The sequence below is a fragment of the Empidonax traillii genome, unplaced genomic scaffold, assembly GCF_003031625.1.
Source record: "Empidonax traillii isolate 1590-97213 ecotype Southwest subspecies unplaced genomic scaffold, ASM303162v1 scaffold291:size1517763, whole genome shotgun sequence".
NCBI classification, from domain to species: Eukaryota; Metazoa; Chordata; class Aves; order Passeriformes; family Tyrannidae; genus Empidonax; species Empidonax traillii.
In genome coordinates, this window is record NW_020955484.1 from 960,116 (window position 1) to 979,594 (window position 19,479).

The 19,479-nt window shown below is 38.7% G+C and overlaps 1 protein-coding gene across 5 annotated transcripts in view; it reads right to left on the bottom strand.

Moving 5' to 3' along the window:
• RNF144A (ring finger protein 144A) overlaps window positions 1–19,479 on the bottom strand; it is a 63,681-nt gene that overhangs the window by 11,344 nt on the left and 32,858 nt on the right. For 4 of the 5 annotated variants that reach the window (XM_027890512.1, XM_027890511.1, XM_027890510.1 and 1 more), the window contains one exon: window positions 14,804–14,949. In XM_027890512.1, coding sequence (XP_027746313.1) covers window positions 14,804–14,938 — 135 coding nt within the window. In that variant the 5' untranslated portion in view covers window positions 14,939–14,949. Of the gene's footprint in view, window positions 1–14,803; window positions 14,950–15,985; window positions 16,002–19,479 lie in introns of those variants that run through there. The other variant, XM_027890513.1, reaches the window with a different exon arrangement.

Here is a 19,479-nt window from a genome sequence, read left to right on the forward strand (position 1 = left end):
AGAAAATAACCATGGTTAAAGAGATAAATTTTCCATAGGAAGGAAAAATGTGAGAATTAGGACTCCCTGAAGAACTACAGTTTCCATGGGGACTGAATAATAAATATTGGTAATACCAATACTTTTCTCTCCTAGCAACCACAGCGTTTTACCCAAGTCATAACTGAAAATGTAGCCTCTAACACAGCAGCACACGACACAGCTCTCAACAAAAGAGATAAGAGGGTATTTTTGTCCAAAGGCAAATTAAGACCAAACCTTGTTACTCTTGAAGGGCAACAACCCCCTTCCACTTCCACCCTTCCCACATGAAGGTGAGAGCTAATGCATGGTCTGCTGGGAAGGCAAGGGAATGATAGAAACAGAAACCCTTCTCTCTGCAACTTCCTCCAGTTCAACATTACACAGAAAGAGCAAACCAGGGTCTGCTTCCCAGTGGATTGGTCACCCTGTGGCATTCTTGCCCTGCTTGTGAGCTCAGCTGGCAGTGGCAAACCAGAGACAACTACAGAAGGAGACCCCTAACTCCCTGTTACCAGATGTGTGAATAAACAGTGAGGCTAGACCAACAGCAGAGTGAAATGAAGATATGAAACAAACTCAGCATCCAGCTGTGTGAGAGGTAAGAAAGATACCATACTCTGCAGCAAACTGGCAAAACAGGGACTTCAGTTACCATTTCCACATACTTGCAAAAAGGTATGCAGCTGCTGACTCACTACCAGCCTGGGAAGGCAAAGGGCTGCACTGACCTTGCCAAGGCTGGTGTGCCTAACGGCAGGTCAGAGCGCAAAACTGTTTCCTCCTTCCAACCACGCCATCAATGAGCACCTTATAGCCTAACCCTCAAGCACAGGGCTTGCAGCTGTTAAAGTCTAGACTTTGAGCCTCTTTTTCTCTTCTGCCTCTTGATTTGTCTACTCAGCTCCTTTCAGAGACCTGTATTAACACATTATTCTAGATTTTAGCCCTCACAGCTTGACTGCAGCAAAAACTTCATTTCCTGCCCACACAGTCTCTGTTGCTCTGGTCCACAACAACTTCTGTTAGAGTCCCCTTTCCCTGTGTCTCCCACTCAGTCCTGAAAACAGGTCTATTTTTTGAAAAACAAAAAGATACAAATAACTGACACCTTTAAAATTTTTTATTGTGCAGAGAAATCCATGCGCGACAGACCATAGCTTATGTCTTTATCAGTAGGGACTTAATGAGGACAACTGTTCACTTAGTAAACGTTTGATTTGCAGAAGGTTTCCAAGCCTTCACTTTAAACTCTGTAGGGTAGCTAGTGGAGCAGTTCAAGAGAACTACGAGCAGCAATGACCACAGGCTGAGCTCTGCAAGACCCAGACTCTAGGCTGTATGCATTGGCAAACTGTAATTTCAGCTGTAGTGAGAGATTAGTGCTGCTAAAATGGCACTGCTGGCTCTTCTCTTTCCTCTCCATTTGCAGACACCAAGTGTGGATTAAAATGAAAATGCATACATTTTTAATGCCAGCACTTAGCACTTATAGAAAGTACTTTTCAAGCTGAATGAGCTTTGCAATCATTAATCATTAATGTGGCTAATTCTCCTCCTCAACCTGTTTGGGACCATTGCCAAAGTCTATTCAATTTGCTTGCCTTTCCTCGCTCACATCTTCCAAGAAATGACACAGTTCATCCCTGTCACAAGCGGTGCCCATGGCCTTCCCCTTCCCCTGATGTGGCACTGGTCCCTGCCTCCTCAACATCAGTCCAGCCAAGTGCACTTTTCATGCTTCACCCTCTGGGAACTGTCTCAAGGCCGCAAAATCTTGCTGTAAAATATGCAGAGGATAAAACGCCCTGTCCACTCAAGACTTCCTCACTCTAGAGATTTCTTAAGTGGAGAAAGAGTAACCCCAAAGTGGTTGCAAGAGAGGCAGATGCAAGATGTGCCACTTGTACCAGAAATGCTCAAACACTATGATTAGTATTCAATTATACACTATGAAAAGTTCATTGCAAAACAATTACAAAAGGAGACAAGCAAATTGTTGCTCATTTTCTATGTAACTTGTAGTTGATTCCATGCTGGAAGAAAGTATCTTCATAGCCTTTCCAGTAAAAACAATAAAGTACTGTATAACATGAACAAAAAATGTGGGAGCATAAGTCACCCTGAACAATGTTCCAAATTAACTGTATTTCATAATTTTTCTCAGAGAAAACAGGAGATGAAATTAGATACCTAAGGGCTGAGGTTGAACTAAAGTCAGAAGATACTTCTTGTTTTACACTGACCCTTACAAAACAAATATGCTGAGGAGCACCTTTATTCTTTATTTAGTAGATATGCATCAACTGAAAATTGCTTTTATTTGAAGAAGTACTTTTACCAAACTCCACTTATTTCTTTCTTTTTAAAAAAAGCCATCTCATTTCAGTAATTAAATAACTAAGTATTTTTTAAGTAACTCACACTTGAAGGGACTCTAAACCTATCAAAACCTGTGGGTTTTTTTTTTTTTCATTTGCATTTCTGCTTTACACATAACAATCACTAGGTAGGTTATTCTGGTTTATGTTGCAGTTGTAACAAGCAAAGAGGTAGCTGGAGTAGCTTAGATTTCTATCCAGCATGCATTCTCTCAGTATATCAAACAACTCAGGGGAGGAAAACAGTTATTATATGGTGGCACCTCATGATACTGCTAAGGGTGTTTGGGTTCCTTAAGGATACAGATCTATACCTTAATATTTCATTTTACATCATAAGTGTTAGGTAATGAAAACTGCCATTTAACTCTGGCAATCCCCCATAGACAAAGGAAAGCAAAGCACTGCCCAACATGTGTTACATATAAACTATATACAGGCTACATACACCATATATATAAAACATATATAAAGTTTTATTTATAGTATATTACATTATATAAATTACATAAAATACATTATAGTATATTACATTATGTAAAATGCAGGTCAAAATGCATCCAGTGCCCCAAATGCTGCTAAGATCGGTCAGAAGAGACTGGTTAGTTCCCCTGATCATCACCCCTGTATTTTTCCCTGTGCAGCCCTGCTCTGTCCTTGTTCCATTACTGTTGCCCTTTCTGGTGTGTGGATAACTTCCTCTTTCACTTCATAATTCAAGAATTCTGCTGTCATTTGCTGTCCCCATGTCAAAGGGCAGGAGCAAAACCACTTTGAAGAATTTTGGCCCAGATCCTTTCTTACCTCACAAAGGTAAACCAAGAGCCCAGCTCAGCAGCAGTTTTACTATAAGCTGCCTATGTAAGTTAGGAACCCTTTTGGTCTTGCCTCAGAGACAGATGGCTAGTAAAGGAATGACTTAATTTCTGAAGCTGCCAAACACAGCTTAGTATTTAAAGCTCTGTAAGATGTGTTGTACTTCTAACCTTTACAGATCAAGGATTGCACCACATAGAAAGCTATGTTCAGTGACCACTACATGCTGCTGCTTTAGAGATGCATATCTTCTTGTCTAATGCTATGAAGATCAAAACACCCTATGAGAATCTAAACAGTTACTTTTCACCTAATTTCCAAACCATAACAGTCTTGCTCTGCTGCACTTAGCTCTAACAAACCTGCACGGGCCACAGTAAAATTTATATATAAAGAATTGAAATTTCTGACTTTTAATTATTTTTCAGGAGAATGCCAGTAAAATTATGCTTACTTCTGATGATGTTGCTTTGACTTATTTCTCCTGACATCAAAACTCAAATAAACCCCATCCTACGTCCTAAGAAGGAATCTGACTTTCATTGTTTCCATGTGGGGCAACACTTCTCTATCATCTACTTTGACAGAAAAAACATAATGTATTCTCTTGGTGCCCAAGGTCATTTTACAACATAAAATGCATATAATTAAAAACACTTGAAGATGTTTTGGGAAAGTCATAACAAATTTACTTTTAAGAACATGTTATTACTACTATTGCAGCAAATGAGAAATGGCTTTTCATCTTTTATTTGCAAGTTTGACAGGCAAAAATATTATCCTTTATTATTTTCTTGACAGCTGATAGGTGGATTTAGTCAGAATGTAGACTTCTAACTACATTAATACTGCAGATTCAAGTGCCAAGTCATATGGGAAATTTTATAAATAAGTCAATGGATTTGGAAAACCCAAAAAAGCATGACAGGATTGCAGAGCCAAGTATATCATTATATCATTTGATTTATTTCTTAAAACTTCAAATGTATTTTAGTGCTGGCAGTAGGCCACAGTCATCCCCAAATGAAATATGCAGTACATGCGGCATCACATGCTGATGTTGGTAAAACATTTTAAAAAAAACCCACGCACACTCATAAAATTGAAAGGGAAAAAAATGAAGAAATAAAAAGAAGAAATGCAGTTTTTACCAATTTCTAAAAAGAAAAGGAAATTTATTTTTTTTTACAATACATTTGGTAATGGTAAATATTGAAGATAAGCAAAGGAAGTTGCTGTTGTACACGAAGATGAACGAGGTAAATAACCCTGCACTTTGGGGAGACAATCACTAAGAGTTTGCACTGCACTTCAGGAACACAAGGAAGGACTGACATGCTTTTTCAACAAGAGAGATTTCTTTAAAGTTCAAGCTGATCAAGGAAATGTTTTCAAGTAGAATGATTCTTACTATGTAGACTAAATTGCTGGTCTAAAATTCTGTATCAAAGTATTAACTGAACTTTTAAAAATATACAGACATATATACACACACATATAAATAAACTTGCATTCAACCACACGAAGAACCAGGAAATGCCAGCTGGTATTTTGTGATTCATGTTACAAGTGACATCAGACTAGGTGAATGTAAAGATACCTTTGGGCCTTATGTTCTAGGAAAGAATATGAAAGGATTTTGAGTGAGTAGCACGCACTTAGTAGTGTCTTCTAGCTACAAATCTACAGTTTGGTTCTATGGGTCATTTTTGAGCTAATAGGATACTAAGCCAAAGCTCAACAATTCATGTGATGAGGCTAACCAGATGAACAAAACTACTGCAACAATTACTTTGGATAGTATTTTGTAATATTTTTATGCTCTGCATACCCGGAGTTTTTCTTTACATTACTTTAAAATGACTACTAAGAAGGTCATATCTTTTGTTGCCATAAGGCAGTGCAATACCAGTTATTCCACTGCTCTGAGCTAATTCCACTAAGCCAATTCTGCAGTCAGTCTGCTGAATAGGTATTTATACTGGTAGACATATTGCCTGTGAACGTTTCAGGTAATGAGATGTAATGTCCTATTTTAGCTTCAGATTGGGATGGTACATAGTGAAGCAGTGTGTAATACTCAGTGGGGCTGGGTGTGAGAGTGTGTGAGAGTGAGTGCACTTCTGTAACTACAAAAAAAAAAAAATCAGATCAATTTGGATGTCCATGTCTCAAGTGAAGACTAATACTCTTGGAATAATAGTTTCCCTCTCTTTTGTCCAAACAACAAATTCACTTTGGTAGAGAGTTTTTACTTGAACAAAGCATCATTTTCTAGAAATATTTTCCATTTAGACAAAGCTGAACAATTCCAAGAAACAAAACTCCCCTGAAGTAAGCAGTCTACACCTCATGTGTTCTCTGAAGAGAGAAGAATGATACAGTAAGGTATGACCTTCCCTACTCCTGAAAAAAGAGATTCTTGTAGTCACATATAACTTTCACATGCTTCTTAAAGCAACAGCTCATCTGGCAATAGGACAAATCTTAGAATGGCTCAGGATGGGACACACCTTGAAGATCATCTGGTTCCAAACCCCCTGCCATAGGCAGGAACATTTAGACCAAGTTGCTCAGAGCTCCATATAAACTGGCCCTGAACACTTCCAGAGATAGGACACCCATTATCTGGGTAACCTGTTCCAGTGCCTCACCACCCTCACAAAATTCTTTTCTTTCTGAGAATCTAAACCTACTCTTTTTCAGTCTGAAGCCATTTCCTCTTGTCCAATCAGAACATGCCCTTGTAAAAAGTCCCTCCAGTGTTCTTGTAGGGCCTCCTGGTCAGGCTCCCTGTAGCAGGACACCATTATAAAGTTACCTGTCTCAGCTCTCCCTTTAATCCTGACCCATAAGCTCTAGGTCAGCTCCTCATTCATCCTCAAGTAGAGCTCCACAGCTGGTTACTGACATACTGGCTAACTGCCACCCCCACCTCATCTCCTCTGCCTGAACTTCCTAAAGAGGCCGTATCCTTCCATTCCAGCACTCCAGTCATAGGAATCATCTTATTTTAAGCTTAATGTTTCATAGAAAAAGAAAACTACTTTCTAACAGATTTCCATGGAAGAAAACGTGTGAGAAAAGGAAAGGTAGATTTCTTGGAGAGCTTTTAAGCTTCTTTCAAACTTACTACATGGCCTCTTTGTGTTAAGTACTTATAATCCTGCCTCAAATCTATTGTTGTTTAATAACAGGCTCAACTTGGAATTGCTCCTGTGTTGTTGCTCCAGTGTGTGGAATTCTCTACAGCAGATCTCCAATCTAGTTTTTTAATATCACCCTAATCCTACTTAGTTGACAAGTGACTTAACAGAAAGTATCTACGCACACAATCAGAGATCTGCTTGAGGCAAATGCATGATGGGGGGAGTGATTTTTTTTTCTTTATTAGATAATCTGTCAACTATACTGACCAAATCCACGAGCACAAGCTACATCCAACTCCACAAACCACCTAGATCAGAGACAGATGTACACTAGAGATGTTTAACGTTTGTGGTAATACTTTGAACTTAAAGAATTTCTACTTCTATAGATACCATCTCAGACACAATACTCTACTATCAAAGAAATCTTCACTATTAAAATTCCAATTTTTATTAACTCTGCAGCTGATTCATCATCCTTAAGAATAAATCACAGGAAGAAACAGTAACTTATCTTGACATGCAGTACTTCAAATCTACTAATCTGAAAGCAGTAACAGAGAACAGTCTAACATGTTTATTCTTTATATCCCTTGTTTTGTTACAGAGACAAAAATTCTGCTACACAAGTATACCAAACCTTGACTCCCAGAAAAGCACCTGCAAAGTGATCCAGAGCTCTGCAACAGGAAAATATTTAGTGCCCTGCGCTGTGAACAAGAATGTACATTCTAAGAGACCTTGACCAGGACTAGAGATAGATAATGTCATAGCTGATAAATGTTTTACCCCAAGGGGCAAACAATTTGAAAAACCTCTGCTGTACAAGCTTCTTTCCTCTACCTGCCCAATACTTGGCCTCTTTAAAAAAATACCTTTTTGTTCAAAATTGCCAAGAGTAAATGCCTCTTTCTCCCACCATGCTGTCAATTTTTAAAGACTGCACCAGCTGTTCTGTAGCTCTGTTACAGACTACATTGTCAGTCTAAATGCAATCACATCATCTTGCCAGTGGATGATGGCCAAACAGGATGATGGCTGGGAAGGATAAACAACCTCTGTGCTTCCATGTCTGAGGACAAACCATCTGAGCGTCCTTTCCTGAGCTGTAAAAATTTTTTTGTTCAGAAATCCTTGTGCTCCCCTCAGCAGTGCAGTCTCAGGATGGGAACTAGCCAGCATCCTGGCAGGAGCAGGGACTCAGCCACAGTACATGCCACTGTGGTCAGTGCAATGATGACTGCTGATTCATCTCGTGGACAGCAGAGCAATTTTGTTGCTTTGGTTCTACCTCTGTCCAAAGGTATTGAGAGTACACCCAAATATCACAGCAGTTCCTGGTACATACTCCATAAATGATGCAAATAATAACTCAGACAAAATATTCATATTAGGGATGAGGTGCATCAACTGACTGCATCGAGCCTCCAAACCCTCTATGTAAGACTAACTGCCAGTCTGAGTACAGGGAAGTGGCAGCATCAGGCTATTGAGTCAACAAATGATGAAAGCAAGGCAAGAAGAAATGCAGGTTTCAAGAATGAAGCAAGAAGAGCCCTGATGACTGCTTCAGCTTGAGAAATATTAGGATATGGTAAATATCCTGTGAAGCACAACAATCAATGGTTGCAGAAGTCACCAAGCATCCAGAAAAAAATGTACTGGAAAAACAAGTGCCTTTTCCCAGTTGAATATCTTAAAAGAGAAAGGGAAGGCAACTCAGACTTACAGCAGCCTAGCCTTTGAAGTGGTGGGGCTGTTTTTTAGACACATCTATTTATGACTGTGTACTGTAAAATATATAGAAGATGAGCAATTTTTCTTAAGAGAAATCAATCATAGTAAACAGCAGAAAATGGCCATCTTGTCATTTGTGCCTATCTTCATCTTAGAATAGGTAGTCCAAGTGGACGTACATGTAAACTTCCTTCCTGTTGCATTTTTACCCCTCCAATTCCCTGCATAAGCTCCTTGATCTCACCTATTCAGGGCTGAAATGCATAAAAACAAACAGAGTAAGGTTTACAAAAATAAACTTGTTTTCAAAATGCCAACATATGTTGAATGATGAAGCAAATATTCAGGAGGCAAAAACACGAACAAATAATTCCATCCTTCCTTATGTTTGAGAAAAGTTTGTTCTATTTCAGAACAAGATTAATATTTCTAGTGGGAGGACAATACACCTGCAGCACACAAAGAACTTCCCTTTTCACATGCAAAACACTATGCAAACAAAAGTGAACTAGTTCCCCCAACACCCTGATGAAGGACAGATAATGTTAATCTCATTTAGCAATATCACACAGAAGAGGAGAGCTGAAGGCTCTGGATCAAGTTTAGTTTTCACTCAAGGTTCTGCAGTTCCCAACTGCACATTGCTTTGTAAACAGGTGAGTTTATTATTTAAGCAGGAAGTTCTGTCATCACAGCACCTAAGGACAAGCAAGAACCCAGCCAGCCATGTAAATTGCTATGAAAACACATAGTGACCTCTAACCACGCTGACACATCACATGTCAAGATCAGTATCAGTTCTCTGCTAAGGTTGGGGTAAGTGAGCAAAAGCAGCAAGCTGTAAGCTTTACGAGTAGCTAGTAGGAAATAGGGAAACATTACAGCTACTGAGGACTCAGAATTCTGTAAAACCTCACAAGCCATTAGGTTCCCCACACTCCCATTTCCAAGAATGTAGGGTATCTCCTTTGGTAGAGGCAAGGCCTGGTCTCAGTACCGTGCTGCCCTGCTGAGGTAGGTTTCCCTTGGCAAGCAGAGACAAACCATGAAGGATCAGGAAGGCAGCCAAGCCCACCTGTTCTCACCCACATTGCTCTTGGTGTCTGCCTTGCCCCAGGGGAAGAAGCTGATACTGCCTCTGCCTCATTTGGAGTGAGGGAGAACACTAAGTAAATCATGCCTTTTCCTGTCATTTAATTCAGAGAAGCTCTATGTGCTTCCAGTCAAGCATAACAAGCGAAAAAAAAAGGATTCTTGATGTCAGTTACAAGCAGGATAATTTTGCCTCGCTGATCTTCAGTCTACAAGGAAGCTCAAACAGGGGAATGATTATAATTAAGCAGATATGTATGAACAGCTATGATTAGGCAAATTCAGTAGTCCCATTTAAAAAGGACTAGTGAAAGCAGGAGTTTGTCACTATCCTGCTGCCATCATGCTACTTGAAACAGAATATGCCAAACTCCACAGGACACCTAAAGGTCCAGATAAGATTAACCAGCTGCCTCAAGGGCTTAAGGCAGAGCCCAGGAGCAAGAATCAAGAGTATGAGTATCTACTAAGCATTGCTAGTTTCAAACACCACAAAGTTGATCCACATGTGCACATCTGGCCAACCAGAAAGCACAAACAAAGCAGCAGAAGGTAGGTCCTAACATTAGTTTTGTTATTTTCTTTCTGATTGTAGGCCCTCTCACACATCTGAACAGCAGTTTCTCCTTCGATCAGTAACAAGGTGGACTGCAGATGAGTAATCAAAATAAACTTTTCCACCAAAGACAAGTTTTATGTTAGGCTTCATATTTCTTCTAGATGTTCTCTTGCCTGGACTACCTACTTGGCTGATGTTCTTTTTAAATTTGAGAAAAGTATGAATGAAATCCTCCAGTACCAGAATGATCAGCACTGCATAACATCTTGAAGGGAACTGAACAATCTAATTAATGTGAGGTCAAAAGGAGCTCAGCCTGTCTTGAGTAATAATGGCATCACTGCACTTGCAACACATTAACACATCTATGTGTATGTTTCTATATATATAAAATATATAGAATTTATGTACACAAGTGTACATATAAATCCTGAATTGGAACACATTTAAGCAACTAATTGCTTTACTTACATGCAAGAATATCAACTCGAACAAGAACCTGTTGTAACTTTAGCACATATACAGTTGGTAACACATTAAGGAAACATCCTGTCCTTAAAGACGCATGAGAATTTCATCATAGATTACAAAATAATCAGAATTTCAGACAGTAAGTCGACTAATACTGCTCCCTCCTTACCACCTGTTAACCCTTCAAAAAAGAAAAGGTTAAGTACTAAGTGCAGTAACTAATAAAAAAAAAAAAAAGGTAGTGTCCTCTGCTTTACTCTCCTTCTGTAAGTGTCATGAGGAAAGTTTTCTGAAGAAAACAAGTACAACCAATTGCTTCTGCTGGGGCAAGCAATTGTTAAGTAATTATCTTAAAATTCAAGGTTACTAGCTATGTACTGTGTGCTATTTATGTGGGAAGTGATTTAATAAAAAGCAAGATATTTAAGTGTTTCGGTCCAGAATTAGATGAGCATACTTAAGATTAGTCCTATCGTTTACATGATTCCAGAAAAGATAGACTGCCTCTTGATAATACTCAGAAAAACAAAAAGACATCAGCAGATAGTTTGTTTTCTTTCTACTCTCCAGAGTTTTGTTCCTCTGGTACCTTGAACAATCCAACAAGGAATTGCTTGAAGTGCCAGAGCAAATACATTCTTGTAACATTCCTAATGGATGAGATACACAAAACTTGAGAGCTCACAGCACTGTGTGCACATTAAAGATCACAATGACAAAAACCATAATGGAGTACTAAATGGAGTAATTTGTACTAAATAGCCACAACTGGCAAAGTAATACTATGGGAAATTGTAGTGCCTGTGCCTTATCAGCAGAGGAGTGGCAGTCTGCTCTATTCAATCCATGCACAGCTCTGCCAGAAAGCAAAAGGAAACAGTGTCCCCATTCTATTTTTCTGAATAGCAAAGTTGTGCTACTGTATAAGTGTCAGGAAGAGACAATTCTTCACGGGATCTTTACTAAAGCACTTCTATGATTATAAAGAATATTATAATATGCAAATATTATAGGATTGAGAGACCTGTACATTGATCCAAATTTTGCCTACATACCACTAGCACTGATCTTTGTGATACATCCTGATGCTGTCTCAGCTTGCTGCAATTTAGCCAGAAGGGCTAGAGTTGGTGGCAAAAGCCGCAGCAGAAGTAGTTCTCACACTTGTAACAGACATCCTTTTTTCTCTTTTGCTCATATCCCTGGAGGGGCCATCAGTTATCTCTGTTCATTTACATAAAAGCAAGTAGCCAGAATAAAACTATTTATTGGTCAATCAAAAATAAAACAGATGTACTGGATGTACTTTACATAGACTCCATGCAAAATTCTGAATCAAAAGGCTTAGGTTTTTTTCCTTTTGATTTTAAACAATTTTAGTTTGGCCATTTACAAAGCACAGTTCATACTGAAGACTGTAACGTCCTTGGTGTTGCTGGAAATTGTCATTGGAGGAACACAAGAGGACGAATCTGTGCACAGCTGTCACACTTTTCCTTAACAATTGCCAATAGGCTAAGCAGTCTTGCCTGACTTAGGGGAGTATTTTCTTCAACAATTTATTTACCTTTAGGACAGACTGCAGGTTGAGATGAAGGCCTTGGATTTCAGATGAAACCTAGAGCTGTAACAGGTTTACAGCTATTGCCTCTTTCATTTATATGGATTGATTCTTAATTCTTCCTTCACCATCAATGACAGCAAAAGTAATATTTCCTATTAATTTACAGCAGCACTTTAGGATAAATAATTTTTTCAAGGCACTCAAATGTCACTGTAGTGAAGCAAGTGACAAACAAGAGGCAGACAAACTACACCAATTTCCTTAAACAGAACTAAGCTGAATTAACTATTTGAGACAGTTAAATACAAGTGGTACAAGTGGGTTGGTGATTCCACACGAACAGAGTTCCAAACAAAAATCCCATGTCACTACAAACAGGTTATTTATGTCAGCTGCTAAGTACAGGTTATTGGCAAAGGTTACATATTTAATGTCTATAACTGGTTATATCTTTCAAATAAGCAGTAAGAACTATACCAAGAAACAGATCAGCTACAGCAGCAAACATCAGAAGGAACCAGGTGAAGATAAAGATGTATGTGGTAATCTAGTCTTTCTGTTACCACTGAAATGTTATTGAGAACTGAAATTTAAATATTTTCCACACCCAAGCAACAGCGAGAAACAGAACACTCGCTTGTAAGTACTAAAACAGTGGAGAACAGTTTTCATGAAGCTAATTATTTTATATACTTTTGAATGTTTAAGTAAACACTCCTATCAAAGAGGAACTGTCTGTTCTATTAGCTATTCTTTTTTTCATCAGGGAAAAAATCTATTATTAAAAGGTAGTATTTCCATGCAGAAAAATAAAATTAAAAAGTAACTAAAATCCTTGACCTTGAACATTAAAAACACACACCAAAAAACTTTGGGGAAAAAGACTTTGAAAATTAAGGAAAAAAACCAAGTCACTCAATCTCATTTCCAAATCTGTAACACCACATCGAAACTCTTCAGAAATTAAAGCATCATATACACCACAAATTATACTCTTAGTGATAATACTCCAGCTCTTCCTCTGTTGAACCATTGTTACAAAGTTTTTGGTGTACCTGCACCCACTGCAAAATTTAAGGATCTAAAATTTTAATTTCAAATCATTATTAAGGATGAAAAATTAGTACTAGTTTTCATTCTCTATTGATAAACTATTAATATCCCTTAACTGTGACGATGATGATCTTTGTCGCATACTACATTTATGTTTGCCAGTGTTTTGTACTTAACTGACAATATGCTTGTTATTCCAGGCAAGCATTTATACAATACAGTAATGGAAACCTGTTATGTGACTATGATACAGTGAAACTGAAATTCTATAATACATTAAATACTTCCGCAGTTACAAGTGTGTGGCTATACTGGGTAATACTGAAAGGCATTTAAAGAATAATGCGATCATCAGGCACAGTCAACATGGGTTCACAAAGGGCAAGTCTGTTTAACTAATTTGATATCCTTCTATAACAAGGTCAGCTGCCTAGTGAATGAAGGAAAGGCAGTGGACATATTTTTTCTGGATTTTAGTAAGGCTTTTGATACTGTCCTTCACAGCAGCCTTCTGCATAGATTGTCCTGCTGTGAGATGAGCAGGTACGTGTACTCTGGGTGAAGAATTGGGCTCCAAGGGTTGTAGTGAATGGGGCTACATCTGCCTGGCAATCAGTCACCAGCACTTTCTCTGAGTTCAGTTCTAGCATCAGCTCTGTTCAACAAGGTTATCAACTGTTAGGATGCAGGAGTTGAACACCATTAGCAAGAGTGATGATGATACAAATCTGGGAAGTGCTGTTGATTCTCTTGAGGGACGAGATGCCTTGCAGAGGGATCTAGAAAAACTGAAGCATTAGGCTATGATTAATGGCATAAAATTTAACAAGTTGAAGTGTCAGATTCTCCACCTCATATTGAATAACACCAGACACAAATATAAATTAAGAAAGGAGTGCCTGGAGAACAGTCCTGCAGAAAGGGATCTGGAGGTGCTGGGTAACAACAGGCTCCATACAAGTCAGCAGTGAGCCCTGGCAGCCAGGAGGGAAAACCCCATTTTAGAGTGCATTAAACAGCCTCACCAGTCAGTCAAAAGAGGTGATTTTTCTACTGTATTCAGCATTGGTGCAGCCTCACCTGGAGTGCTGTGTGCAGTCCTGAGCCCCATAATTTAAGGAGTATGTGAAGGAACCTGAATGCATCCAGAGGAGGACAACAAAGCTGAAGAAAGGGCTGCAAGACACAACCCTGTGAGGAGCAGGTGAGAACCTTAGGTTTGTCTAGTTTGGAGAAGATGGGGCTGAGGAGGGTGAACTCATTGCTCTCTAAAGCTTCCTGAGGAGGGGAACTAGAGAGGGAAATACTGACCTCTTCTCCCCAGTATCCAGTGAGAGGAAGTGTGGGAATGATTCAAAGTTGCACCAGGGAAGGTTCTGACTGGATATTAGAAAGCATTTCTTTACAAAGAGGGTGACTAAACACTTCACAAAGGCTTCACAGATAGGCTTGGGGCAGCAGCTCCTTGTCAGTGTTTAAGAGGCATTTGGACAATGCCTTAAACACCCTGCTTTAGCTTTAGATGAGCCCGGAAGTGCTCAGGAAGTTGGACTGATGAACATAGTGAAACAATCCCTTCCAACTGGAAGACTCTATCTTCTTCTAAAGTTAAAAAAATAACCAAAACCAACCAAAAAAAACCAAACCACCAAAGCACCCAATAAAAATCCAGCCAACCAAAAAGCCACTCCCAAATCCAAGACAGAGAGATGTAAAAGGAAAGAATGAATAACCTTGCTAAGGAGGTAACTATGTTCAAGTGCTGAGTAAGAACTTTTTTTTTTTTTAACAGAAAAACAAAAGTTTACCTGCTAGCATTTGTGCCAAGTACACAGAAACAGTATTTATTTCCACTGCAATATCAATACTTCAGGGTAAAACCCCCACAGCAGAAACATGCACGTTCTGTAGTTAAAGTTATGTTTTGGATTTTATTCCTAAACATAGAATAGAAACTCACCAGGGTACAGAAGATACATTGGCATTGTGCTATTGTTGTCATCTGCTCCACAGGATATTCACCAAGGCAGAGCTTGCAGGACACTAATGGATCAAGTACCAAGTCCCAGGTAGGCCTGTATCTTGCTGTAGTCATTGCAGAGCAGTCTGAAAAACAGCACAAAAAGGGAAGATACTCCATTATTTCCTTATATTAATACTGTACATTTCTGCCAGGAAATCACATTGTCAGCTGTTGCCTGTTGGGTTCATTTTTTTCTAATGACTTCACTGTAAACAGCAATAGCTAACTTCTTGCAGCACTTGCAGAAGGCTATACATGCTCTGTCTGATGGAACTTTATGTAAAAAGCAAATAAAAAAACCCACACTGACAAAATACAAGAGGAAGCAGGAAATACCTTTAGGTCACAGGCTTTTGTCAAATATTATACATGTAAAAATCTCCTTTCCAATTCCTGTCATTTTCACCACTAGTTACAATTTCTCTCACCAACATTAAAATTTACTTATGACATTCTTTAACCTCAGCTACCCAGGCAAGCCTCAAAAGGTCTTTCATAAGGCAGGCATTTATTATGTCCCTTTTCCAGTGTGATGATATTGCAACTCACAGAGCCAGATATTTTTGTTCCCAAGAGCATGACAAATCAATCAGTTTGCTGTTAATTTTAGAAAGAATAAATATTTTGAGTACACTGTGAGTTTTAGCCTGCATTTTTCTTCCAGCACTTTCAATATGCTGAGACCACAACTTTGTGCTCTTATTTGCCTCAGTTGGTTGTTGCAACAACAAAGTGAGCTGAAAGAAGAGATTATAGTACCTATGTATCACCCTAAAGACAGCAATAGGATAGGACCTGAAGAGCATCTTTATCTTAGGCTTCAGAGCCCAGATGGAGAGTTGTCAACTGACTAACCAGAAAGAAAGTCTCACACATAAACAAATGTATTCCCAAAAAGAGGAAAGCTAATTTACAAGTTTTACAGGAAGAAAAACAAAACAGAAAACTACACAACTCCCCCAAAAAATCTAGAGTAATTTATGGAGTACATCAAATATTAACAACTTATTTACCAGTAATGTTTTGTCACTGTGACAAGTGTAGGAAATTCACATCCCAAAGTGCTGCAGGGTTCACATTATCTCACCCCTGTCCTTTAATAATTAGATGGTTTCTTACCTTCTCCACAACAGTAGTTATGCTACTTTTCCCCAGCCTTCATCAGCCCTTGCAGGAACTGCTTATATCTAAGTCATATCTGCAAGACCTCCAGAACTTTAAAAATGTTCAAGCAAGATGTGCTATTTGTCCCTGAAGAAATCACATGCAAACCTCACAAACATTTCTTTGAAGTCCAAGGCTTTGATATGCAATTAATTGTGGGCATGACTCCACCAAGGTCTCTAAAATTTCTGAAAAAAAAAGTGACGATTTTGTCAGCCCCCTCATTCAGTTTAACTCATTAGAAGATGCTTTTTATAAGGTACATAAAGGACACCAAAAAACTCTTTTTTAGTTCAGCCATCAGGGAGAAAAGAAGGGGACAGAACAAACATTAAGCAACCCCATCTCCGGGGCTGCTCTGGATCACTTCCTCTGAAAGCTCACACAAATTCCACAGTTTCAAAGGAAACAGATGAAATAGCCCCACAGAACAGCACATGAACAATGGTTCCACGTCACAAAATACAACTTGTGCTATGCACTGTGTTCTGAGACCTTAACATCAAAGTCTGACACAGTGATACTAATGAAACTTTAAGATTTCTAAGGTTATTAGGCTGCTTCTTTACTGTCAATCGCCACTACTTTTTCATTTAACACAAATTACCATCAAAACCCATTTTCTTCTTCCAAGCTTTGGTTTAGCTGACATTTACAGACAGTTTCATAAGGTATTTGAGAAGTGACCAAACACATGTGAACTGTCTGCTATTAATTAGAGTGTCACACCATCTATAACGCTGCTGCTGCTTTTGAGAACACACGCAGGATCACTCTCGAGGAGAAAAGACAACGCAGAAAGAATCGCGTCTTGTCGATATCACCTGGGGAGTCTTTCTGCTGTACGTTCTGCAACCGGACTTGTCTATCTCGCATTGGCCTTTTTAGCCATCAGCGCGCTTGCAGCAAGCGTGGGTAGAGCCCCTCTCAAATCTTCGTTCACGAAGCCTAGCCATGAATTAGAGTGTCCTTTGCTTGTCCTGACCAGTTTATTGCATATCTGATACTTATGGTAGCAAGTAGATGAAACTAGCAAGTGAACAATCAAGAAGGATAGATTTAAGTTAAGGAAGCACTTGCATACATCAGGTAGACCAAAATCCTAGCAAATTTTATGGTGAAGATGTAAAATTTTTTACAATGCAGACTAAAAGCTCACCAAATATATGATACAACCCAATTCAGACAAAAAAAAAAAAGTACATATTCCATGTGGGTCAATAAGTGAAGATAAAGGGGAAAATATCAACATTTCAGCCCCAATGTTTATCATTGTTTCCTAGTACATTCAGAGGCTTATTGGTATCCCTGTGATAATTCCTCTTGCAGCACAACTATACTGCAGTAACATCTTACTGGGAAATATTTCTCCTATTCATGTGCTGCAAAGTAAGACTGAATCAAAGTGAAATGTCTTTCAAGTTGGCTCCCATCAGGCCAACAGAAACTGGCTGCCCTGTACAGCTGGCATGCAATTCATGCTGAATTCAGCCATGGTGATAACCAAGCAAAACCTAAATTCAGCTTCAAATGGTAGCAAACCTATTTCTGCTCACCCCTCCATGCCAAACACCTTTTAATAAAGAAATCTTACATTCATTATGGGTTATAATCAAGAAATTTGCCACGTAGCCTTGAAAAATATATACAAAAAGCCTCTACATCCCAGTGGATCATCTCTGCTGGGTATCTCTTGAAAAGGTACCAAGAATGAAGCTTTCTCAAGCACAAGCTAGATCTTGTTTCATGATCATCTGGCACACTGCTGCAACAAAATAATAAGCTTCTTGTTTACATCATGATGCTTAAAAAAGCTTTTTTACAAAAAAAAAAAAAACAAACAAAAAAACAATCCAGCACAAAACCAAACGGCAAACTCACAAGAGAAAAGCAGAGAAACAAACACCTTCTGTCATAAACAGATTAAGACTCCTACAGTTCCACAGTTGTGGCCTCTTATGGCTTCAGATTGTGTTCTCATGCATTCTAGTGATGAGCAATGTTTCAGGGAGAATGCTGCATAATTGCAAGATAAAAGACAAGGTAACTAAAAAGTTCCAGAGAAACAATATATTGAAAAACCCCTTGGTTTGTTATTGTGCTCAAGGTCACCAGTTACACTAACAGCCAGTAGAAAATTTTGCCTCTTGGTTTGGCTATCTGCTATGAGGTCCCAAAAATACAGCTATTGAAGGTATAGAATATACCTTATACCAATATACCCAACTGAATAGACCTTAGCCCACTAAATATTTAGTTCGTTAGGGATTTAGTGTTGCTTACCCAACTCAGACCAAACACCAATACTGAAAACAGACACAATAAATCAGACTTAGAGGCACAGAAAACCAGAAGGGAAGTTGGTTGTCAGTTCAGACTCCAGACTCTACTGCTCAAGGTCAGTCTCATTTTTGTATTTTTTGCTGACTGTGGCTTATATCTGATAATATTGAATCTGTAAGAAAAATGGTCACATAGCACATAATTTTCTAGGACAGCATCTCAAAGCAAGCTGAAAGTAAGAAGCACACGAAATAGCTTTACTAAGAGTTTGTTCAGACAGTCTTGTCAAAAATAATCAACAACCTGACTAATAACTGTTCAATTCTGCAATCGTGTGCATGTCCACACTAAAATGAAATCACTGCATAAAGAGACAGAAGTGACTGAAGTCTTGTTGCTGTAACAACATGTCAGTATATCTAAAACATGACTGTTAGGCATTCCAGCAAATGGGTATGGAGGGAAAAGGAATCTTTTATTTTTTCAATTCTGCAGAACAATTAATGAATTAATGAACACAAACTGTATTTCTGAACACTAATTCTTCAGCTTTTGGTCCACCTACACAGACTACATTTTCCAGAGAGAAACAGCTGACTTGACCTCTAGTAAGTCAAGAACAGAACAATTATTTCTTTCCAGGCCTCAAAAAGTTGCAGAAAACAGTGAAACAGAAATACTGTGAACGCTTCTGTGAAAGCAGGAAATAATGCAACTTTTTTCCATACAAGTCATTCAAGAAGTCATAAAACAGGATGATTTTTCTTATTGCTTGCTAGTCAAGTATTTCATGGCATTATACAATCAAGCTGCATTTGCATTGCCAACACTTCAGATACATGACCGCCGATGTGAGAAAAGCGTGACTAGAAAATAGGGTTGAATAAGAGTCATATGAGCACACTAACTGGTGGGTCCTTTTTCACCAAGCAAGACTCAAAATAGAGATTTCAGCAGAATCTAAATTTCAGCTTTAGAGAAGGGATGGGCTTAATTTCTAAATTAAGAGCTTCGGTCTCCTCTCCTACCAGACACAGTTAATCAGGTACACTTAAGTCATCTGCCTTAAGGAGTTATCTTAATTTGAATTTACTTGCACAATGAAAAGCAGCTCTTTTAGAAGTCAAAGGAATGGATTTAAACAGGATTTAAAATCTGCTCTCATT